The following is a 26317-nucleotide window of genomic DNA, read 5'->3' on the forward strand; positions in this document are numbered from 1 at the left end:
AGAACATGCGTTAACAAAATACTGTGGATGCCGAAAACCTGAAATAGGAACAGAAATAAAAAAATATCAGCAGGTAAGGCAGGATCTGTAGAGAGAGACGCAGAGTTAATGGGCTGGATTGAGTGCTGGAGACAGGGGTCCTACCACTGATCCCCAAAGCGGGGGTTGGGGGGGGGGGGGTGGGGGTGTTGCGGGTGCACCTGCTTCGGCGGTCGGCTGGATCAGGGGCTGCATCTTGTCAGCGGCAATCAATTAATTGGCTGCCGCCAGGGCAGCTGCCCCATTAAGGACAGCTGCCCGCCCCCAAGAGCTGCCAACCAATCAGAGGGTTGGCAGCTCAGTAGTCTCAACAGTGCCTAAGGAAGCAGTGGTCAGTGCTGGGGCTGCACCTGGAGGACGAGGATACATTGCTGGACATAAGTGGGCTTTTGGGGTGCTGGGGTCAATCAGGCAGTCCCCGGCGAGGGGCGAGGGGAGGGAGTTTATGAGGGCAGGCAGCGCCATTTCCGCTAAGGCTGCCATTGCTGCTGGGGGTTGGGGACCTCTGGAAAGGCCAAAGAGTGCCCAAAAAGGAGGCTCTCCCCCACACCAGAGCTCACACTGACCCTCCTATTCCATGAACCTCAATTTTGTTAACCAGCCTTTTATACGGTACTTCATCAAATGTTTCCTTAAAATCCACATAGACAACATCCGTTGCTTTCCCTTCATGAACCTTCTCTGTTACTTCATCAAAAAATTCAATTAGATTAGTCAAGCACAATCTGCCTTTTACAAATCTGTGTTGGCTCTCCTCAACTAAGTCAAACCCGTCCAAGTGCCTGTTGATTTTTTCACTGATTATTGTTTCTAAAACCTTACCCAGCACAGATGTTAAACTCACTGATCTATACTTACTAGGACTGTCCTTACACCCTTTCCTAAATAAGGATGTCACATTTGCCACTCTCCAATCTTCTGGCACCTTCCCCATAGCTAGGGAAGATTGGAAGATTGTGGCAAGCCCTTCCAGTATCTCCACTCCCACTTCCTTTAGCAACCTGGGATGCAAGTCATCTGGAGCAGGCAACGTATCCATTCTTAAGCACAGCCAGCCTTTCCAGTACATCCTCCCTATCAATTTTCACCCCATCCATTACCTCTAACAACTCCACTTCTACTGATATTTTGTTAGTATCCTCTTTCTTAGTAAACACCAATAGAAAGTACTCATTAAGTATTCTGACCTTGTCCTGAGCCTCTAAGCATATATCACCCTCTTTACCCTCCCTAATAGGCCCAACTCTACATCTTATTACTGTTATGAAAGTGCTTCTTTTTAAAAACAATTTTGAGGATTCGTGGGTTAGAATTGTGGAGATGGATTCATTGGAGAACTGAAGTAATTCCATAGATGTTGGACTTTGTTTTTTTAAAAGAGGTCGCTGGAAGGACACTTGAGGTCTTGTTTGCAAACAACCTTATACAGGAAGTCACATGCCTTAAGCTCAATAGACAACAGAAACCTTGGTGACCTGGGGATGATGTTTACAGAGAAGTGGCATATCAAGATTTAGGAAGGTCAGGAGGTTCTGACTTGCTGTTTAGTTTCACTTCTGAGATATTGTTTTTGGTTCAGTTGGGGTTTAGACTGTGTTTGAAAGCAGTTGGAGATAAGCCTACCAGGCAGCAGTGACCACCAGCTCATCCTTTTCTATCTCTTTGAGAAGGCCTAAGAATCAAGCATAAGAAATAGCAAAACTGAAGCAGCATTTCTCCTGAGACACTCCTGGAAGGTCTGCAGGAAAATCCTCGACGTCAGCTGAAAGGAACTGCTCGAGAAAAGATCCAGTTACCCATCTCAGTATTCCCGGACGCCAGACCAAAAGGGACAATTGACATCCTTCCATATTTTCTTTTTTTTTCCTTCAAAAATTAGCAAGTATTTGGCCAAAGTGTTCTTTTTTGTAAAAGAGCTCTGCAGAGAAAATCTCTTTATTGTTCAGTTAACCCGTGTGTGTGTGTGTGTGTTTGTGTGTGTGTGAGGGGCTAAGGTAAAAAGGGAACTTTCATATTTCAATCTGTGTGTTAATGCTTTGCTTTGTTACTGGATAAGGTCTTGTTTTATAATAAACTGATAATTTTGTTGTTAATGAAAGAAACCTGGTTAGTGTATTTTATTCTGGGATAAAGACTAGAGTATATGATTGACCATATCGGTAACTGGGTAAACATTTTAAAGTATATGTTGTGACCTGTGCAGAAGTGGAACTAGAAGACTGTGCATTCCTCCCACCTCGGTCGTAACACTACCCACTTGCAATTTATATGCCAGTAGAAGGTTCTTGGGTCCTCTTTTCTGTTAATTGCCATTCTAATCCCCTAATCTCTCTTTGCCAATCTTATTTCATCACTTCAATCTTCACTTCTCCTCTCAACTTATTGTGTTTCATCTGGTTCTAACTTGAAGAATTCACCTGACATGCATCATGCACTCTCTGTGTTTGTTTCATCATATTCTCTATCTCCATCATCATCCAAGGTGCCCTGGCTTTGGTTCCCATACTTTTGCCTTTGTTGGAATGTACCTAGTCTGTACCTGAAACATCGCCTCCTTAAAGAGCACCATTGTTCCCTTACAGTTTTTCCTGTCAATCTTTGGTTCCATTTTACCCTGGCTAGATCCTCTCTCATCTCATTGAAGTTAGCCCTCTTCCAATTTTGAAGTTCTACTTTAGATTGTTCCTTGCTCTTCGCCATTGCTAATCTAAACCTTCTGATACAATGATCACTCTTACCCAAGTGTTCCCCCACAGACACTTGGTCCACTTGGCCCACCTCATTCCCCAGCACCAGGTCCAGCAATGCCTCCTTCCTAAATAAAAACAGAATGTGCTGGAAATACACAGCAGGTCTGGCAGCATCTGTGGAGAGAGAAGCAGAGTTAACTTTTCAGACCTTTCATCAGAACTGGCAAAGGTTAGAAATGTAATAGGCTTTGAGCAAGTAAAAAAGAGGAGGGGGGAAGAACAACAAAATGGAAGTTTTGTGATAGGGCAGAGGGCAGGAGAGATTAAATGGCCAAGACATCATTGAGCAAGTGGCAAAGGGAGTAGTAATAGCCAGAGTAAAAGACAAAGCATTTGTCCAGAGAGGGTTAATGACAAAATAATGAACAGCTCTTCCAAAAGCAAAAACATGTAAAATAAGTTTAAGACTGGCACATGGTAAAAAAAAAACAAAATGACAGTCATGGTCTGAAGTTGTTGAACTCAATGTTGAGTCCAAAGGGCTGTAGAGTGCCTAATCAAAAGATAAAATCCTATTCTTCAAGCTTGCATTGAGCTTCACTGGAATACAGCAGCAGGCCAAGGACAGAAATGTGGGTGTCGCAGCGGGGTGGTGAATTAAAATGGCAAGCAACCGGAAGCTCGGGATATTGCTTGCAGACTGAGTGGAGGTGTTCTGCAAAGCAGTCACCCAATCTGCATTTGGTCTCCCCAGTATAGAGGAGACCACATTGTGAGCAGCGAATATAGAATACTAAATTTAAAGAAGTACAGGTAAATCGCTGCTTCACCTGGAAGAAGTGTTTGGGGATCTGGATAGTGAGGAGAGAGGAGGTTAAAGGGCAGGTGTTACACCTCCTGCAATTGTATGTGAAGGGGGCGAGGTGTCAAAGTGATGGAGGAGTGGACCAGTGTGTCGCGGAGGGGACGGTCCCTTCGGAATGCTGACAGGGAAGGTGAGGGGAATGTGTTTGGTGGTGGCATCACACTGGAGGTGGTGGAAATGGTGGAAGATGATCCTTTGGATGTGGAGGCTGGTGGGGTAGAAAGTTAGGACAAGGGAAACCTTTCGAAGTTCCGGGAAGGAGGGGAAAGGGTGAGAGCAGAAGTGTGGGAAATTGGTCAGACACGGTCGAGGGCCCTGTCAACCACAGTGGGACCTAGTTGGACCGAGAATAGGAGGTTCTCCTGAACACATTTCAGAAATTCCACCCCTTCCTTTCCCTTTACTTTAACATTATTGCAATTGATATCTGGGTAATTAAAGTCCCCCAATATCACCATTCTCATGTTCTTGCACATCTTTGTGATTTCCCTGCAGATTTGATTCTCTATTTCTCTCTCACTATCATCACTTCAAGAGTGATATCACTTTACAAACTCATTATGCTAATGAGCTAAGTACCAGGATGTAGTCATGTGACTAGAGGCCATAATCACTCTGCAACTGTAACACTCTAGGCAGAGGTTCTGTACATAGTTTGCTCTGTATTGTATATAATAGTTTAGATGTTAATAAACCTGTTAGAGATCTTCAAAGGCACTGGAATCCACGCACCTCATTGTGTTTCTTAAGATAACACAAGAACACATGACACATGGTGGCAGCTATTGTGAAATGACTAGCTATAACCTTGAAAACCACGGGCAAAACAGCAAACCAGTGAAGAATTTTTTTTAAAGTACCTGAAAAGAATGAAAGAAATACTGACCCAAATAGTGGAAAGAGGAAAAAACTGTGGGAGACAGAGCACTGAACAGGTTGCAAATAGATTCCAGTGGTTGGCTGAGCCATTGTGCCGGAGGTCAAGGAATGTCAGTTTAGAGAAAAGGCTTTGAAGTGCTTGGAAAGTTGATTTTTTTTTTAAGCCTCTGTGGAAGAGAGAAAAAGGACAGAGAAACCTCAATTCCTCGCTTAGGCTGATTTAGGTCATCACCATTACAGGAAACATTTGAAAAAAAAAGTGCGGACCCCCAAACACTACAGAGTCTCCAGTCAGGCAGCCAAAGCTAAAAAAAATTATTTAAACCAGTCAACCGTGTAGATAAATATGGAGTGCAGATTGCAAGCTGAGTGTAGAGATTCAAATTTAGTGAGTGGTGAGTTTGATGAAGGGGGAGGAGGTGCTCCATTTTCTACATTTTTTTCTGCTTTTTAACCCTCTAGTATTTGGTTCCTGTTTTGGTGCAGTGGAAGGAGCTGTTTGGTGAGTACCTGGTAAGCTATTCAACTTATAATAAATAGTCTGTAAAGTTAAGGTATGGCAGGGCATACCTGCCGAGTAGAATGTACAGCCTGCGGCATGTCGGAAGTCATGGACACACCATGTGTCCTAGACAAATACATCTGCAGGAAGTGTCACTGGCTGCAGAAGCTTGAGCTCCGGGTTTCGGAACTCAAGCAGCGGCTGGAGTCACTGTTGTGCATCCGTGAGGTGAAGGACTACGTGGATAGCACATTTAGGGAGGTGGTCACACCGCAGGTTAGGAACATGCAGGCAGATAGGGAATGGGTGACTGCCAGGCAGTCTAAGGAAACCAAGCAGGTAGTGCTGGAGTCTCCTGAAACGATCTCACTTGCTAATCGGTTCTCCATTTTGGATACTGGTGAGGGTGATGGTTCCTCAGAGGAGTGCAGTCAGAGCCAAGTTTGTGGCACCACAGGTGGCTCAGCAGCACAGGAGGGGAGGAAGAGGAGTGCAAGAGCAGTAGTGATAGGGGATTCATTAGTTAGGGGCACAGACAGGCATTTCTGTGGCAGGAAACATGACTCCAGGATGATGTGTTGCCTTACTGGTGCCAGCGTCAAGGATGTCACAGAGAGGCTGCAGGACATTCTTCTGGGGGGAGGATGAACAGCCAGAGGTCGTGATCCACATTGGTACTGAAAGAGTGAAAATAGACTCAGTATATTCAGCAGACACAGCAGCATTGTGGGAAATGCGTACGACAGCAGTTTTGTAGGAAATGCATATGACAGCAGTATTGTGGGAAATGCGTACGACAGCAGAATTGTGGGACGACAGCTGCATTGTGGGTAATGTGAATGTGACTGCCAGCACGTTGTAGTCTTTTATCAGCTCTAGTGTGTGTAAGATTAACTGAGAAGGAGCTACGATCCCCTAGAGAACAGGAGCCTGTAGAGCCTTCTCCCTTGCAAGTAAAAATAAACGGTACACTGTTAACCTCCATCAGATGGTGCGGAGAGTCATTAATTGATTTTAATTTGATTCCCAGAACAGTACCAATGATATAGGTAAGAAGGGGTTGAGGTCCTGAAAGCAGGTTTTAATGAGCTAGGAAGGAGATTAAAAAGCAGGACCTCAAAAGCAGTAATCTCAAGATTACTCCCAGTCCCACGTGCAAGTGAGCATAGCAATAGGAGAATTGGGCAATTGAATACGCGGCTGGAGAACTGGTGTAGGAGGGAGGGCATCAGATTTCTGAGACATTGGGACTGGTTCTGGAGCAGGTGGGACCTGTACAAGATGGATGGGTTGCATCTTAGCAGGACTGGGACGAATATCCTCGCAAGGAGATTTGCTAGTGCTGTTGGGGAGGATTTGAACTAAATTGTCAGGGGTGTGGGAACCTGAGAGGGAGCTCAGATTGGAGGGAAGTAAAACTGGTAGCTTGTCTGGGGTGTAGGAACAAGGAGCAAGTATCGGAGAGGAATACCAACGTGCACAGAATACTGGGGGAGATAGATAGCACAAGAGTAGGGAATAGTATGTTATTAGGTGGGATCAGAGTAAGGGAGAAGGTAATAAAGTCTGGATCAGGGTTAATGTGCATGTATGTGAATGCATGGAGTGTGGTTAATAAGACTGGTGAGGTACAGGCACAGATTGCCATGTGGAAATATGATGTTGTGGCTATAACAGAGACCTGGCTCAAAGAAGGTGTTAATAACTCCTGGATACAAGGTGTTCAGGAAAGATAGGAAAGGGAAAAAAGTGGGAGGGGTGGCGGTATTGATTAAGGAGAGCATTGCAGTGCTGGAGAAAAAGGATATCCCAGAGGGGTCGATGACAGAATCAATTTGGCTAGAGCTAAGGAACAAAACAGGTGCGGTCACATTGCTCGGTGTTGTCTATAGGCCACCAGCTAGTGGGAACGACGTGGAGGAATAAATTTGCAAGGAAATTACAGAGAGGTGCAAAAATTATAGGGTAGTTATAATGGGGGACTTTAATTATCCAAACATAGACTGGGATAATAGTAGTGTAAAGGGCAGTGAGGAGCAAGAGTTCCTAGAGTGTGTTGAGCAAAATTTTCTACAGCAGCATTGTTGCTAGTCCAACAAGAAAGTAAGCATTGCTAGACCTGGTTCTTGGGAATGAGGTGGGCCAAGTGAATCAAGTATCAGGAGGAGAGCATTTAGGGGATAGTGATCATTGTATCATTGTTTAGGCTGACTATGAAAAAGGACAAGGAGCAATCCAGGGTACGAATAATTAACTGGGGGAAGGCCAACTTCAATGGAGGTAAGAATGGAGCTGGGGCGAATAAATTGGAGTCAAAAACTGGCAGGAAAACTGGTCGATGAACAATGGGCTACCTTCAAAGAAGAGATAATTCAGGCACAGTCAAGGTATGTTCCCTCAAAGGGGAAATGTAGAGCAAACAAGTCCAGAGCTCCCTGGATGACAGAAGAGGTCGAGATTAAGATAAAGAAGAAAAAGTGTATCATAGACTCAGAGTTATACAGCACAGAAATGGACCCTTCAGCCCATCGTGTCTGTGCTGGCCATCATGCACCTATCTATTCTAATCCCATTTTCCAGCACTTGGCCCATGGCCTTGTATGCTATGGCATTTCAAGTGCTGATCTAAATACTTCTTAAATGTTGTGAGGGTTCCTGCCTCTACCACCTCTTCAGACAGTGCGTTGTTGATCTCAACCACCCTCTGGGTGAAAACATTTCCTCAAATCCCCTCTAAACCCCCTGCCCCTTACATTAAATCTATGCCCCCTGGTTATTGACCCCTCCGCTAATGGAAAAAGTTTCTTCCTATCTAAGCTATCAATGCCCCTCGTAATTTTGTATACCTCAATCATGTCCCCCCTCAGCCTTCTCTGCTGTAAGGAAAACAACCTAGCCTTTTCAGTCTCTCTTCATAGCTGAAACGCTCCAACCCAGGCGACAACCTGGTGAATCTCCTCTGTACCCTCTCCAGTGCAATCACATCCTTCGTATAGTGTGGTGACCAGAACTGTACACAGTACTCCAGCTTTGGCCTAACTAGCGTTTTATACAGCTCCATCATAACCTCCCTGCTCTTATATTCTATACCTCGGCTAATAAAGGCAAGTATCCCATATGCCTTCCTAACCACCTTATCTACCTGTGCTGCTGCCTTCAGTGATCTATGGATAAGTACACCAAGGTCCCTCTGACCTTCTGTACTTCCTAGGGTCCTACCATCCATTGTATATTCCCTTGCTTTGTTAGTCCTCCCAAAATGCATCACCTCACACTTCTCAGGATTAAATTCCATTTGCCACTGCTCTGCCCATCTTACCAGCCCATCTATATCGTCCTGTAATCTAAGGCTTTCCTCCTCGCTATTTACGACACCACCAATTTTCGTCTCATCCGTGAACTTACTGATCATATCTCCTATATTCACGTCAAAATCATTAATGTACACTGCAAGGGTCCTAGCACCGATCCCTGCTGTACACCACTGGTCACAGGCTTCCACTCGCAGAAACAACCCTCGATCATCACCCTCTACCTCCTGCCACTAAGCCAATTTTGGATCCAATTTGTCAAATTGCCCTGGATCCCATGGGCTCTTACCTTTTTAACCAATCTCCCACGTGGTACCTTATCAAAAGCCTTACTGAAGTCCATGTAGACTACATCAACTGCTTTACCCTCATCTACACATCTAGTCACCTCCTTGAAAAATTCAATCAAGTTAGTTAGACATGATCTCCCTCCTGACAAAGCCATGTGACTAGCTGGTTTGACCACTTCTGTTTGTGGATTTTGCCATCTTAGCAGTCATCCTGGAATGTGAGCATCCTCACCTTCAATGTCTGGTGATTACAGTCCATTTTGGGTTAAGTGGACCAGGGAATAGTCCTTTGTCTTTCCAAGCATTGTCTGTTAGTATGCAAATGTTTTTCCAGCCAAGTGTCTGGTGATTTTTTTAACAAGTCCTTTCTTCACTCCAGCAACCATTTAAACTCAATGGTCATATGACAAAATTAATATGTCTCATTCTTGGCAGGTGGGGGCCTGCATGACGAGAGGGATAAGTATTAATTCTTGTTTTTGCGTGTATGCATTCAAAATGCATAAACAGGCTACAGGACTCTTGCTGCAAATTATGTTTAGGCTAATTTGTGACTTCTGTGAATAGTAAAATAACAGTGGTATTCCCTCTGCATATGAATTAGGTCATTTCTGATTCCATAAAGCATGGAGGTGCAGAACTAGTTAAATATCCCATTGAAAAACATTCTTAATTAATGTAATGAAATCAATATATAGATTTGTAAAAAAATTGGTCTGACTCTGCAGTGGAAAAATAAGCTAAAGATTATTCAGAGATCTTTGGTTTAAGGCAATTCTGAAAATGCTTTTGTCTTGAAAGGGGGAAGTTAATGTCAATTAATCTTTGCTGGACAGCTTTGTTTTCTTATGATTTCTAATTTAATCCTAATATGTAGTGACAGAATTTTGAATACATTTAATTGAAATGCAGAGTAAAAAGAGATTATTTCCCCAGTTCTCAAAATACAAAAAATATGAAAAGAGTCAGCATAACAATACTTTGTTCTTAGGCTTGAAAGAGTAATACCTGCCTTGATTCAGACATTAAATTTCACAAGCTAGCTAACATTATCCATCTTAAATTAAATGTGGATAATAATTGGAGTCAAATATTGGCATATTTTAATTTAGATTTTATATTTTTGTCATTGTCATTGAGCAATCTCACAAAGTTAGAATTTCCTTTCTGGAATTAAGTAGATGATGATATGGTCGCAGTATGTTGGTCTAATCAGCAACAATACATGAAAGTCTGGTTACAAATTGACATTAAAGATTTTTACCTGGCAACATATATGTAAAGATATGTTGGCAGTGGCACTGAATGCACATCTTTTGATTTTATATAGCAAACAGAATAGTGCCAATGGGTACTGGAAATTCTTGGATGATCAAGATGTGCATGTTTAATGGGAATGCTCCTTTATCTGTTGTGTCGCAACCTAAATATTCTAAGTAATGGACAGAAGCATCAGAGACCATCTCAAGAGCAGAGGCCCAATGACCTCAGATAGACTTTTGTACAACACCTCTTTCTGGTCACAGCCAGAATGTAAAGTAACTAGTTCCCCAGACCAAGACGCAAGAACTCCCATCTCTTTCTTAACAATGGATAAACATGGCGGATCAAAACATCCCAGACAGGTTCACTTTAAGGCTATAAACACAAAGAATTATGGTGAAAAAGATGAGGTACTTTTGCTGCAAGAGAAGAGATACAGTGCAGTAATCCATGAATTATAAAAAAAAAACTAATATTCATCTTGTATGGAGCTTATTCAACAAGATAGGAGCTCACGGTATTGGGGGTAATGTATAAGCATGGATTGAGGATTGGTTAACTCACAGAAGACAGAGAGTTGGGATTAATGGGTCTTTTTCAGGTTGGAAAGACGTAACTAATGGAGTACCACAAGGATCAGTCCTAGGGCCTCAATTGTTTACCACCTATATTAATGACTTGGAGGAGGGGGCAGAGTGTAATATATCCAAATTTGCTGACGATACAAAAATAGGTGGGAGGGCATGTTGTGATGAGGACATAAGGAATCTGCAAGGGGATATAGATAGGTTGAGTGAGTGGGCAAAAACTTGGCAGATGGCATTTAATGTAGGGAAGTGTGAGGTCATGCACTTTGATAGGACGAATCAAAAGGCAAACTATTATTTAAATGGCAAGAGACTTCAAAAAAGTGCAGCACAGAGGGATCTGGGTGTTCTTGTGCATGAAACACAAAAAGTTAGCATTCAGATGCAGCAAGTAATTAAGAAGGCAAATGGAATTTTGGTCTTTATTGCTAGGGGGTTGGAATTTAAAAATAGGGAAGTCTTGTTACAACTGTATAGGGTGTTGGTGAGGCCGCACCTGGCGTACTGTATACAGTTTTGGTTCCTGTATTAAGAAAGGATATACTGGCATTGGAGGCAGTTCAAAAGAGATTCACTAGGTTGATTCCTGGGATGAAGGGGTTGACTTATCAAGAACAGCTAAACAGGTTAGGCCTTTATTCAATAGAGTTTAGAAGAATGAGGGGTGATCTTATTGAAACGTACAAGATTCTGAGGGGGCTTGACAGAGTAGATGTTGAGAAGATGTTCCCACAAGCAGGGGAATCTTGAACTAGGGGACATAGTTACAGAATAAGGGGACACTCATTTAAAACTGAGATGCAAAGGAATTTCTTCTCTCAGAGGGTAGTGAATGTCTGGAATTCTCTACCCCAGAGATTTGTGGAGGCTAGATCACTGAAAGTATTTAAAGAGGTAGATAGAATTTTGAAATAATTGGGGAGTTAAGGGCTATGAGAAGCTAGCACGAAAGAGAAGTTGAGGTCTGGGGCAGATCAGCCATGATCTTATTGAATTGCAGGGAAGGCTTGAGGGGCTGAATGGCCTAGTCCTGCTCCTATTTCTTATGTTATGAGCCAGGTGGATCTCATCTGCAAGATAGGTATCAATGCCATTTCTGTTGCAAATACCCACTAATTGTGAGACTGACTTATTTGCCTTATCTATCCTATGTATTTGTATGTCTAAATTTGAATGCTATTTCCTTAACCCATCTCCTTGAAGAGGTTTTCAGCATAATTTCCAACATATGATTTTTCAGCTAACAGTACAATTGTTTAAAATGGGTAAAATGTATGATTGAAGATAAACGCAGATCTTCAATCACATGAAATGCAATTACCGTTTTTATGTACTACGCACATTAGGTTTTCAAATTATATTGATTCAATTTATTGTTTTTATTATTTGGTCTCAGGATGTAGACAACACAGGCAAGTTGCTGGAGAAAACTGACGATGAGCTATCTCTTTGACCCACTAGATCTGCTTATTTAAGCTTTTTACCTGCAAAAACATTGCTCCGAAGATCACTCACCATAAGCTTGTAGTGAGTGACACGTGTAAAATTATAGTTTTACTTTGTAGGGAAGTTCCAGAAGATAGAATGGTTTGAAACAGTAGGGCTTTTAAAATTTGAGATATGAACATACACACGAATTAGGAGCAGGAATGGGCCACTTGGCCCCTTGAGCCTTTCTCCGCCATTCAATAAGCTCATGGCTGAACTGATTACTCCACATTTCCACCTACCCCCAATAACCTTCCACCCCCTTACTTATCAAGCGTCTATCTACCTCTGCCTTAAAAATATTCAAAGACTGCTTCCACCACCTTTTGAGGAAGAGAATTCCAAAGACTCACGACCCTCAAAGAAATAATTTCTCCTCATCTGTCTTAAATGGGTGACCCCTAGTTCTAGATTCTCTTACAAGGGGAAACATCCTTTCCACATCCACCCTGTCAAGACCCCTCAGGATCTGAGATGTTGCAATCAAGTCGCCTCTTACTCTTCTAACCTCCAGCAGATAAAAACCTAGCCTGCCCATTCCAAGTATTAGTCTAGTAAACCTTCTCTGTACTGCCTCCCAACGCATTTATATCCTTTGTTAAATAAGGAGACCAGTACTGTACAGAGTACTCCAGATGCCTTCTCAATTCTCATCAGGATGAGTCCGACACCGAGAACTCAATACTGCAGAAAGCCGAGAGGGGTATAGAAAGTGGGGGGGATTTCAAAGAATATTAGCAAGCAAAATCAAGAACCCAAAGATGTTTTATCAATACATTTAAGAGTAAGAAGATAATTAAGGAAAAAAAGTAGGAACCATAAAAGACCAAAAAGGTAACCTACGTGTAGGGGCAGATGTTGGTATGGTTCTTAATTAATACTTTGTGTCTATCTTCACAAAAGAGGGAAACGATGCTGATATTGTAGTTAAGGAGGAGCAGTGTGAAGTATTGGATGTTATAAACATAGGGAGTGAGGAAGTATTAATGGGATTAGCATCCTTGAAAGTGGATAAGTCACCAGGGCCAGATGCAATGTACCCTAGGCTGTTAAATAAAGCCAGGGAGGAAATAGAGGATGCTCTGACCATCATTTTCGACTCCTCACTGGATACAGGTGTGGTACTGGAGAATTGGAGGACTGCTAACATTGCGCCTTTGTTTATTCAGTCTATCCCTTGCTCCCTTTTTAATTACAGGCCAGTCAGTCTAACCTCAGTAAAGAGCAAATTATTGGAATCAATTTGGAGAGACAGGATAAATTGTCACTTCAAAGGGCATGGATTAATCAAGGATAGTCAGCATGGATTTGGTATCATATCTAATATTTCACACTCCTCTTTTACTACAATGTCTGCATCATCGCTCTCCTTTGTGAAGACAGAGCAAAAAAACTCATTAAGAACCCTGCCCACATCTTCTGCATCCTTGCACAAGTTCCCTTGTATACCCGCTAGGCCCTACCCTTTCCTTAGGTATCCTCTGGCTCTTAAGGTTTTTTGAGTTTAAATAAGAAAGAGGCAAGTGTATTACACTTAATACTCTAACCCTGCTGTTAAAATACGCTACACATTCACACGAGAATTGCACATACACGCACACAAAAATTAGAGGAAAAATAGATTTGCTGGTTGGATTAAAGTCCAGAATAAATGGAATTTAAATACAAAATCTGTTCAGTGGATGATCCAGTAGTCCTCAACTGAAGCTGTATTCTTGAAGTCCTCGCTGGTCAAAGAGCACTTTGGCTGGCTTGCTCAGGGTTTTCCTGAAGGCAGAATTGTAGTTGGCTCTCTTGCCCCATCGCTGGCTGTAGCAGTCTTAGGCTTAGAGAGTCCCCCAGTCGCAGACAGTTTTCAAACTTGATGTTTTCTGGGGGGGGGGGGGGGGGGGGGGGAAAGAGAAAAGGAAGCCTGCAGCCTTCTCTGCTACTACCCACTCAGTTACTGCTTGTCTTTTTGACTGTAACAACTCCCCCAAGATGGACAGTCACATGGTTGACTCTGGTTTTCTGGAACCTTCTAATGACATTCAAAGATCCACATGCCCAGAATGTCAATTTACACTTGGAGGGGGTTTGCTCATTGAAAGTCAATATGTGAGGATTGCCTTGACGGCAGTGCGAATAAAGCTATTTTAGGTAATTCAATCACTTAGAGCAAGCCATTGTTCTGGCTGAGCTTCCTGTTAGACTCGTCGCCAGTTCAATCTCCTAGTATTTCAGTTGCAAATTGCAGCGACCAGCTTGGCTGCTAGTTTTTTTTTTGAAAGCTAATTGCAAGATTTTTCTCCATTAAAAGTCAAACGTAGTTTTGGGGCGGCACAGTGGTTAGCACCGCAGCCTCACAGCTCCAGTGACCCGGGTTCAATTCTGGGTAGTGCCTGTGTGGAGTTTGCAAGTTCTCCCTGGATCTGCGTGGGTTTCCTCCGGGTGCACCGGTTTCCTCCCACAGCTGAAAGACTTGCAGGTTGATAGGTAAATTGGCCATTAGAAATTGCCCCTAGTATAGGTAGGTGGCAGGGGAATATAGGGACAGGTGAAGATGTGGTAGGAATATGTGTAGGGTTAGTATAAATGGGTGGTTAATGGTCGGCACAGACTTGGTGGGCCAAAGGGTCTGTTTCAGTGCTGTATCTCTAAATCTAAATAAAATCAAAGTTTACAACTGATAAAATTAATATTTCACATTTAGCATATAGGGTTTTCTGGACACTGATACAAAATCTAATCACCATCTAATATTTGTTTTAGATTATGAGTCTTAACCAAACTTGCTGCAATTTCTCTGAAATAAGACCATTTCTAAATGATACCTACTCTCTTAAACCTGTCTTCCTTAAGCAAATGGATCACCAAGTAGCAAGTACTACTGCACTTTCAAATAAAAACAAAGTGCTGGAAATACTCAGTAGGTCTAGCAGCATCTGTGGAGAGAGAAACAGTTGACGTTTCAGTTCTGATGATAGGACAGACCTAAAACATTAACACTGCTTCTCACTCCACAGATGCTGCCAGACCTGCTGAGTATTTCCAGCACTTTGTTTTTATTTCAGATTTCCAGCATCCACAGTATTTTGCTTTTATTTTACTGCTGAGGTCAGATGCAGTTTGGAGTGCCATCTTGTGGTGGTTTTCTCCTTCGAAAAAAGGAAAAAAGTTGCATTGAAAATTATACATATTTTCATGTCTGAAAATAACAGCATAGCTTTTGTAAAAGCCCCATTGTATTGACTATTCTGTTAGCAAATAGTTTTATTACATATCAATACATCTATACAGAGTACCATAAGGTTTATGGAATAGTTTGTCTGTAGTTCCGCTATAACCCACTACACTTGCGCTTAGGAAATAGTTACTGTGCGTTGTCTGAACTGAGCTACTCTATATTACTGTTCAGATCCAAGTATCCCAGCGTCAAACAGTTTAGATGTAATTTGTAGTAATTTCAAGAATGGGCTTTCCTCCTACTTTGTTTATAAAAATCAGTTATAATGAACCACCTAAATCATGTATTTATTTAAGAAATAAAAGTATGCTGGCAACATCATAGATGAAATTGCTTTGCAGCACAGCAGAATTGAAATATGAAGAGTAACACAAACCTGGGGCTCTAGAGCAATCATATTTTTACACTGGCGTGTTAAATTCCTCATTAGATCCTGTAGGTTTCTGTGATCAGCACGCACTGAACAAAAATATATTTTAAAAAAGCAACAGTAAAAGAAATCAATATTTTTTCTTGGGAACTATTGATCTCAAAAAGAGTCAATAATAGCAAAAGATTTTGTGTTAATTTAGACCTTCAGGTCACATATCCAGACTACAGGTTGCAATGCTTCTGTTCTAGTTTGATTATTGTTTGAAACTGTTCTTACCCAAACCTACTTCGTGCAGAAACTGTCACATTTAGCTCAGAAATCATTTGGAATTGTTGCCTTATGGGAAGGCAGAATGAAAAATAACTCCTGTGAATTAAAGATTAAAGTGGATGACTATGCCCATTATAAGCCACAAATGAGGAAATGTCTCCAACTATTAGGAAAACTTTGGGAATGTTACACAAACAAAAGCATTACCTAAATAAAAAAAAAACCCTTGCATTTATATAACAACTTTTATGACCCAAGATCTCAAAACACTTTACAGCCAACGAAGTACTTTTGAAGTCTACATTACATTACAACAATAAAGGAACATATGAACTGATTTGCATCCAAGTTCCATAAACAGCAGTGTGTTACAACCAGGTGAAAAAGGAATCTAAGGCTCAGCCTTCACCTGGTCTTACCGTAACAGGGTTTAATTTTAAACACACCGTGTTCTAAGCTCCCCCTTAGTGAATTATAAGGCAAAGAAACTAGCCAAACAGGTTCTTAGGTTTAAAGAAAAAAAGGATGAACTTTTTTTAAACTTAAACTCTAATTCCGTTAACACCTACGGATATGCGACGCGCCCACACTAGCATGCATAAGCAATACACACATGCAGATAGAGACAGAAAAGAGAATAAAGTGGAAAAGGTTGAGGCAATATCTGAAGATGGTTTTGGTTCCTGTTCTTCAAGGACTTTACAGTGAGCTTGATTGTAGGTAGGTCTTGCTTTTCACTGGGGCCCAGTATTCTTTTTAAACCTTGTTCGATGTAGGACTTTTCTTTCGAAGTTCATGTGTCCTCAGTGGGTCCAGAGGCTTGAGAGAAAGAGATGGGAGCAGACAGGAGAGGTCTTCTCACTTCAGGAGCAAAATCTTTGAGTTCAAACACTCTGTGGCTAGTTCAAAGAACCCTGGACCAGCCAGTCACGTGACCAGCTGGTTTAACCAGTCCTGGCTTTTGTGGATTGTATCACCTTAGCAATCGCTGGAATGCTCTTCCTTATACCTTCAATGTCTGGTGATCAAAATCCATTGTGGGTTGAATGTGTCAGGGAATAGTCCTTTGTCTCCACAAGCACTGTTAGTATGCAAATGTTTTTCAGCTAAGTATCTGGCAGCCCTTGTAACATGCCTTCTCTTCTTCCCAGCAACAGTTTAAAATCAATGTTCATATGACAAAATTAATATGCCTCATTCTTGGCAGGTGGAAGCCTGCATAACAAGTGAGATAAATAACTATATTTTAATTATCTTGGTTTAGGGATTAATACTGGCTAGCATACTGGAAGAATTTTCCCACACTTCAAATAGTAGCATGGGATCTTTTAAGTCCACCTAAGAGGGTGTACAGGATCTTGATTTAACATCCTATCTGAAATTGCAACACTCCCTCAGTACTGCACTGGATTGTTAGCCTGGATTATATGCTCAATTCTCTGGAGTGGGCTTCAACCTTCAATCCTGATTCAAAATGCATGAAAAGGAGTTATAAAAGTGCTAAAATAAGAAAAGCAAAGTACTTCAGATGCTGGAAATCTGAAATTAAAACCAAGTGTTAGAAAAACTCAGGTCTGGCAGTGTCTGTGGAGAGAGAAAAACACAGTTAACGTTAGTGTTTCTTTCTCTACAGAGGTTGCTAGACCTACTGAGTATTTCCAGCACTTATGTTTTTATTTTATATAAATGCTACTTGCTGTTGGGTCTTCCAGTCATTAGATCATTCTCGAGCATCGCCAAGCCTAACAAAATTCTACATCAAAATTTATTGTTAAATAACTTTTTGCATGCCTGCAGAAAATAAGGGCAATAAACAGCAACAGTTGTGATTAACTACCAGAACAAACCAAAGTAGCATGATCAACATTTAACAAAAAAGCACTACTGCCTTCGAACACCAGAATGCATTTTCTTTGTAATACAGAAATATAGCACTTTCTTACCTGCATTGAGGATTCTTTTGTACTGACAATAACTGCACAGCAATAAATTTGTGGCAGGCTTCATTTACCATATGGTTGACATATATTGGGATTTATTTCATTTGCTGATACTAGTGATTATCAGCGTCATGGTTTGCAGAGCAAGTTTGCCCATGCTCTACTGATTTTGATGGAAATGTGTGGGTGTATAATTATACTCACTCACAGATTCATTGCCAACACTCATGCCTCTGTCCTGGTTTGCATCAGGAAACAAAAAAGCTGTAATTTATTCAGAAATCAGTTTTTTCTTTAAAGTGCAGATCTACATCCTTGGTTCTTAAAAGCTTTAAGGATTATGATGCAGTGTACAAACATTGATTGTTTATAGCAGAGTTTGGAATTTTTTTGTTTCACCAAGATAACTGCACTTGCATAGTACTTTCATGTTCTGAGATGCATCAAGCTAATTCTTTTAACATATGGCTAGTTGTGTTACTAACACCAAATACAGAAGGTTACCAAGTAATTTTACGGATTAACTGCAGTAGCATTGGATTTTTGAGGTATTCCAATTGCCTTAATAAATTGACATCTGTAGAATAATTAGATTTTTAAACAAATTTGTTTCACAGTAGCCATTGCTTTGTACATCAGTTGCAGTCTGTTCCAAAGTGAATGAAAACATTAAACGGATGCAAAATTTGTCACTGCATTCAATTAAATGGGAGCTAATGCCAACAAATTAAAAAGGAGAGCTGTGATGCAGGAAAGGAGAAAAGCAGCAGCGTTTTGCATGACCTCAAGTTTGGAGATGAAGAAGAATGGAAGGCTAGCGAAGAAAGCATTAGAGTAATCAAGACAGGAGGTGTCAGCAGATGAGCATAAGGCCAGAGGTCGGCAATGTTACAAAATGTGAAAACAGGATATCTTTTTGGCGGAGAGGACATGAATCAGAAACTCAGCTCATGATTGAAAAGGACATCAAGTTTCCTTGAATCAGAAACCAGAACCCAATCAACAAACTCAATCAACCTCATGACATGGAGTTTCCAGCCAGCTATCAGTGGAATTGAATGAAACAGCACGATAACACTGCAGAATTTTAAACGTGAGCTTTGTCCTTAGCCACGTTATGCTGGAATATCAGCGTTCTTTTACACTGGTTCAAAAGTCCATTGCCCCAAGCAGTCCCCACCCACAAAACTGGCCATGCCCCAAGTCAGGATGGCAAGTTTATGCTGATTACCCAGGTCTGTTTCTCTTCTGCTGCTGCAATTACTTTAAATTCAATCTAGTCTAAATTCAGTCAACTATAGCAGAGGACACACATGTGGCTTCAAATGACTGCTGATCATAGGTCTTATGTACCAAGCACTGATCAAAACAGTCAATACAGCCAATAAAAAGCAGGACCAAGAGCATTATGTCAGGCAGTTAAGAATGGCTTATTTCCTGGCAATCCCACTCCTCTGTGATGCTAAAGGATACCATTTCAGTCACCAATCGATTACAATCACCAATCGATTACAATACTAGATAGTGGTGATGCATGGGAAATTTTACATTTAAGCTATGCTAATGAGTTTGCACAGGAACCCGAGTATAACTTCACTTCGGCAAAACCAGAGCTGCAAATTAAGGGCATATTTTGCCGATTGTGCCCCTAATGGAAAATCCACACCCTTGTCTCAACCATTGCCAAAATGTAACTAAGTTGTTTTCATTTCACCACCTTCTAGAAACCTATACAGATTTCACACAAGGTTTTGTGGTACAGCCACAATAAAATCTTCTCTCCAACTATTATAATACATTTACAAAGAATATACTAAAATTTAGATTTATTTGCAGTGAAAGCAATTAAAGTATAAAGTATAAATAAAACTGGTCTTTCCTTTACACATTAGCAATACATCCCCTATTTTATGAAATAATGGTCGACCAAACAGATATTCTGATATGTATGTTTAATTTCCCTGCATTTGTTTCACTTAACAAGATCAAGTAACAAGGAAGTTGTCTGATGTAGTGCTGACACTAACATTCCAATACTAATACTGTTGAAAAGGCCTATGTAATAGTAATTGTATAAACTCATAAAAACACTATACTAAAGGAGCCCAAACATAAAAGTCAGACAGTCTTTCTAACCTGTTACTTGCCTTGCAGCCACAGGAAAAGGAGCAAAATGGAAGCTGATAATCTTCAATTCTGTTTCACTATCCTCACCCTCCAAAACAATAGAAAATACTATATTTTTGTCTTGACTTAAATGTCTGATAAAGAAATGTCACTTAGCATTTACCAAACATCCATCTATTCAATTTGTGAGAAAAAAAAGTGAAAACTTTACAATGTACAAAAAATGACAAGGATTTACATGGCCTACCTAAATATTTTTAAATTTTTTTTAAGCACAAAGTTGATTTGTACAAGTTACAAAATGTAAACATGGCAAAATAAATAGTTAAAACAAGTGACAAAAAGGATCCCAATTTCATGCTCATGATCCCATAGATTTGTGTCATTTTCATTCTGTTGTAATTTCAAGTGCAAAGCATGATGAATATCTAGTATTCAAGTAACAGAAATACATATGATGATACAAATAAACTATTGTACAAGGTAGTGATCACCTGAACTTTACAAAATTTACATTTATATATTGACATTTTTTTTTACATTTATGACACCATTCAGGTCCACATTTAGCACTTGCAATCCATTGGGTGCCTTATTCTGCATTCTTTCTGCAATGCAATATTACCATCACTGTACATCTTTGAGGAGGTGCTTCAGACAATGTTATGTTACCTCCATAGCTACTGTCTTGTCTGCAATACCATTCAATAATCTCTCTGGTTCGCTGCTTTCCCTGCAAGAAAAGAACAGAACCTTTAATTTTTATAGAAATTACATCTGTGCAGCATGATTCTTAGAGAAAGCAAAGTGAAGAAATAAAAATAATTTGTTAAACCACTTTAAAAGTGATCCTTAAATATTGAGTACCATTTTGTCTAGTTCTGCTGTGACAAGAAGTGGATTCCAATATTAAAATTGTAGTTAACATATTTAAGGATACAAACCAAAGTATTTTACTTTCAAATACTGGTAGTCCAATCAGTAACTAAAACAGAACAAAGGCAGTTTCTTTCTCCATTTAGGTTTTGCTAATTCATGCTGCACATAATATCATTTTGATCTTTTCAATAGGCTAACTTATTTCCAAGCTGATTATTGCTCAGCAAACTGTATCGCAATTAATCTGATATCAGCAGGATTTATGAAAAAATAAACACCCCCCCCCCCCCGCCCCCTTCAACTCAATGAACTTCACTGTATTTAACCAATGGATTTCAAGGTTGTAACCTTATCTGGGTGTACAAATCATCTGAATCTCACAATAAAACTACTGCCTTCTAAACAATTCTGGGCTTCAATTATTCCCTGACTTAAGACTTTTGAATAATCCTCAAGGAAAAGTAGAATTGTTAATCCTCCAGTGTTCTGAAAAGGACAGGACATGTATGGCACAAAAAGGTAAAATAAAAATTAAACCATACATTAGCAACACCAATAGAACTCACGAATAAAGACTGTTAAGGAACTTGAACTTAGGTAATACAAACAGCAGCACTTTCAAGTTATCCAAATTCAAAGAAAGCATTAATTACTCAAATTTAATTCTGAACATTTCTAATATTTAAATCAATGCAGTTTCCAAACATATTTAGAATTAGAATTTCTTGAGGATTGCTCAAAAAGATGCTTTAAATAACTAACTAGCTTTAAAGAGCTGCATTATGCAATTGCACCTTCTAGATTTCCTTTCCCTTCCTGCCCTTTTCAGCCACTCTGAGCATCGCTTACTTTTCAGGCAGGGTGGGTGAAGGGAAAAGGTCATCACAATACTCCTATCAGGAAGAAAACCTGATTGACCCCAATAAATTTACATCAATGCTCCTGTAAGGATTAATATATTTTAAAATTATGTTCAAATATACAAGTTACAGAAGGATCTCTACATGCAAGACCCAAGTCACATTTATTTTCCGAAACCACTTAAACCCCTTTAGAACTTGCTTACATACAGCTTCTTTACCTACCTAGCCAAGCTACTGATGGCACTACTAGGGGTCACCTTTGGCACCCTGTCAAGACTGGTCGCAGCTGTGGCCAGCTTTAAGGCAGAAGGAGAAGGTGCTGAAGTCCTTGCACTGAGATGCACATTGACAGGAGTAACCACATTCATATTGTTCAGCCGCACAGCAGTTCCTAAGCAGGAATTGTTCACAGGAAACGTCTGGGGACTGCTTGTGCGTAATGCAGGGAACACGTGATTTGCTGAGGTGTGACTGACAGTTCTTATAATTTGTACAGTCGATATTCCAGGGGTGGAGGACGAAGTGGCATTGGAGGTTTGAAAATTCTTATAGGTGCCTGTAAAAAAAGGCAAGAATGTTAATTAAAAATGGACTAATCTATTCACATATGAACAGAGAAAGAGTTATATTCTTCACCAGTTTTCTGCATAAACTCAATGGTCCAATATCAGAATTTTGAAACAGAATAACAGCAGAAACAATGCTTTAATATTGCAACCTACTTATGTGAGTTACCAGCCTCTGAATGAGTAACCTGGGATTTGGTCTCACAGGCTTTTGTTTTTGCAACTAGGGAAGGTGCACAATTTATATGACTCAAACAATTCCCTCCAGTTGCAGAAATTTGGTTTCGTGGCACTACAGCACCAGATGGGTTCTAATGAAAGAACATACCACCACCAGTGGGTTTTGGATCAATACACGCCAAAATCTAGGATTCAAAATTCTGATAAAGCTGGATAACCAAGTGTACTAAATGGTACAATTTTAAAGGGGCTGCAGGACAGAAAGACCTGGGGGCACATGTACATAAATCTTTGAAGGTGGCAGGACAAGTTGAAGACTGCTACAAAAGCTCCGATCCTGGGCTTTATTCATATAGAGGCACAAAAGTAAGGAAGTTATGCAAAAGCTTATTGAAACACTGGTTAGGGCCTAGCTGGAACAGTGTCTTCAATTCTGGATGCCATACTTTAGGAAGGGTGTCAAGGCCTTGGAGAGGGTGCAGAAGAAATTTAATAGAATGGTAAAAAAAGAGGAGGGACTTCAGTTATGTGCAGAGATGGGAAAATCTGAGCTGTTCTCCTTAGAGCAGCTTTATGCAAGGTATTTAAATTTCGGCTAAGATACCAATACCATTGAGTTCAGAAGTAGATAATGCTAAGTATAACTACAGATGCAGACCAGCCCATTATCATTTATTATTACTGGTGAGCACCTAAACGCTACTTGGTAATGTACATAACTTCACAGAAATTAAGCAAAAAAGTGAGCCATAGTTAGAATTCAAACTCAGATCTTCCAGTTTAAGATGTTCAGTATTATACTCACTCTTAATTATTATTGATCCATTTACAAGTAAAACTTGCATTGTGTACAAGATATTAAATGGAAAGTTAACAGAATTGATTACTTTTTATATCGTTCACGATTAAGTCCACCAACTAGGAGATTATTACATGGTCCACCCAAATTAGAATCTTTCTAAGCCAAATACAGATGCCACATCTAGATCTTATATTCTAAGTGGGAAGGACTATAATCGCTGTAGAGTACATCAGCTTTACAGATATGACCGTCATACACCTGAAATGTTAATTCTACTTTTCTTTTTCCACAGATGCTGCCTGACCCGGAGCGTTTCTAGCATTTTCTCTTTTTATTTCAGATTTCCAGCATTTGCAAGATTTTGCTCTTTTGACTGCTAACTTAACTGAGAAAAGCAAAGAAAACCAAGTATAAATTTTGTTTAGCACACTTCAACATTTAACATAGCTTCATCTTGATCAATAACAACTGCAGCATTACAAGTATAACCAGTGATATTGTAAAAGAAAATTGATGCTGAAAAAACCCCAAGAATTCACAACGTATATATGCACTAAAACACACATATATATCCACATAAAAAGCGCTCTCATTCAATTGAAGCCAAATTGAGATTCTTAACAGTATACATTAGTTTAAGGTATTAATTTCAAAATACTTGTCTTTCATATTTGATTTTATTCCAAAAAATTTGTCCACAAACCAGGAATCTTGTATTCAACACCTTATTCAGCATCTATTTTCATAGGACTAAGAAACTCAGGAGTACAGATTCGAGAGCACAGAACCTTCAATCACAGAAAACATTAAAGCACCATCTTCCACAGTCCTAAAATTCTTCCTGTGGACATTGATCAATTAGTCCCTCAGGGACCTTGAGATAATGTCTCAAAGCACAATACAACCACCGTCTTTTATCAAGCCTTCGCCAAAAACTACATCTTTGCATGGCTTTCTGTGATGTACTGGAGTCATGTGTAGATCATGGACAACGTAAGAGTAGAAGACTGTATTCTCTAGAACAAAACTAGGGTTTACTTTTGAGTGGAGAATGCTTGGTCAAGAAAGACAGAACCATAGCTTCAGAGTAGAAGAAAAGTTTGCTACCATGGCAGAAAGATAAAACACTAAACTGCAAAAGCTACGAGATTAACACTGGAAATTCAATTCTTTGATAGCATATAACATTACAGCTTTTGCCGCAGTCACTAAACAGTGATTTTTATGTTAAAAATTTGTAAAAGTCTCAACCTTCTGCCAACAAGTCCTGCTTTGTTAAAGGTCAATTAAACCTAACTAACAGCCATGGGAGAGATAAGAGGTTATTTATAAGTGATGGGATTGTTTATGTTCAGTTGAATAATGCTGAGCAAAGGCAAAAATTGTGTTTCCCCATTCTGGTTTTGAAAACCTGCCCATTACACTGATGCTTCCTTACAGATGGATCATGATGGAACAGAGCGGGCATGCTGCTGAAAGCTTCTACTCCATACGAAAAGCATTGCTCTAATGATTAGTAGCAGTAGTTGAAACCAATGTAGTACTAATGACTACAAGAATCAGTTGGTCATTTGCAGCAGACAAGATGGTCAATACACACCAAATTTATTCTTTTAAAAAATATCAAAATAAAGATGTTGAATATATACTACTTCTCGGAAACCAAGGAGGCCTACTTGCAATTTGATTCAACCAGCATTCCACTGTTAGAAGCAAAAATGAATAATGCTCAACTAAACTCGAGATCCCTTATAATGTTCAACTGTCTTTTTAACTTGCAACCTGTTTTGCTAAAAATACAGGCTCATATTCTTACCACCAAGAAGTGGGAGGAAAGATACTAGCGTTACTAACCCGAAATCACTGTTTATGCATTCCTTAAGCATCCGGATTACCCAAGAAAAACTTGCCGCCAATCAATCTTTTCCCCCGATGTTTGTTAATATTTAACAAACTATTTGACAGATAACAAGTATTATACCCTTACCTGCAGATTGAACAACACCATTCATGTTTGTAGTATGACCTGCAACATCCTTGGAAATTTCTGCCTGACCTGGTCCAGGAGCACTAACAACAGCTGATGCAGCAAAATGGGCACTAGCCGAATCCAGCGTTTTTGAAGAGCAATCAGATATCCTGGATCCCTGAAAAGATATTTTGCAAGCAAATTTTCAATAAAGGGAAGCAAAGAGGTAACAAATTTCTGAAACGTTCAGACTGCATGGCCTACAATACAATACATCATGTTAAATAACCAAAAGTAAAATCAACAGGCTAGATTAAAGGAAGAGGCCCCTACAGTACATTTGATCATCTCCTTCCAAAGTATAAACACTAAATATCTTCACAATATAGCTACTTCTAATCAAAGTTCAATGCCTTGGATGCAATAACCCCTTTTGGCAAACCATTCTAGCTGCCACTTTTTACAACAATAAATATGTCAATGTCTATCCTAAATTTACCTTAATCGCTGTAATCTAGTGCCTATATCAACAAATACACAGAGTACTCCAAAGACTAATCTTTGCAGCTCACAGCATTTCGCATTTAATCCCACAATGCTTAAAATGGCAAGTGCAATTTGTATTTAAAAGTTTAAAAATGCAATATTTACATTTAAAATACTTTGATGGAAAACATTTATCAAGGAAGGAGTAAATTTAAAACTGCTTTTGTATTTGTGCTCGATGGTATTTCGAGTTTCAAAACTGATGTCTGGGCTGCTGGCTCAATTTGCACACTGGAATTAGGGAGCTAGGTAGGTGCATTGGGCACTACTTTTTAATAGATACTTGCAGATAATAAAGACTGGCTCCCAGTAATGACATTGAACTAAAATCAGCATTTTTAACCTGACAGCTAAATCACAGATCCAGATTTTCATGGATGTACAATGCAGTCAGGATTAATGAGTTCTGCCAAGTTACAGAATGGAGGGAATCCATCATGCCTGCAGACAACTGCATTCAGTGCAAGAGCACCTAAACAGGTTTAAAGAAAATCCAAAAAGCTTAGATCAATCAGTTGAAAAATCTAATTAAGTCACAATTACAATTCAGTGAACCCAAAGTCTTAAGTGCTCAACAAATGCTGTGCAAGAACAGAAATGTTGTCAGTAATTATATCAGAATCATACCTTCTAGTGTAATTTGCCAACTTCGGGTTTTTAGA

At 40.0% G+C, this 26317-nt stretch overlaps 1 protein-coding gene across 6 annotated transcripts in view; it reads right to left on the reverse strand.

The window, feature by feature from the left end:
• Positions 1 to 19658: 19658 nt before the first annotated feature.
• Positions 19659 to 26317, reverse strand: part of epc2 (enhancer of polycomb homolog 2 (Drosophila)) — a 62343-nt gene continuing 55684 nt past the window's right edge. For all 6 annotated transcript variants that reach the window (XM_068034959.1, XM_068034958.1, XM_068034960.1 and 3 more), the window contains 3 exons: positions 25128 to 25287; positions 21815 to 22148; positions 19659 to 20583 (listed from right to left, as the gene is read on the reverse strand). In XM_068034959.1, the coding sequence (XP_067891060.1) occupies positions 20514 to 20583; positions 21815 to 22148; positions 25128 to 25287 (564 nt within the window). In that variant the 3' untranslated portion in view covers positions 19659 to 20513. The remainder of the gene's footprint in view (positions 20584 to 21814; positions 22149 to 25127; positions 25288 to 26317) is intronic.

Source organism: Heterodontus francisci, chromosome 7 (genome assembly GCF_036365525.1).
Source record: "Heterodontus francisci isolate sHetFra1 chromosome 7, sHetFra1.hap1, whole genome shotgun sequence".
Classification (NCBI taxonomy): Eukaryota; Metazoa; Chordata; class Chondrichthyes; order Heterodontiformes; family Heterodontidae; genus Heterodontus; species Heterodontus francisci.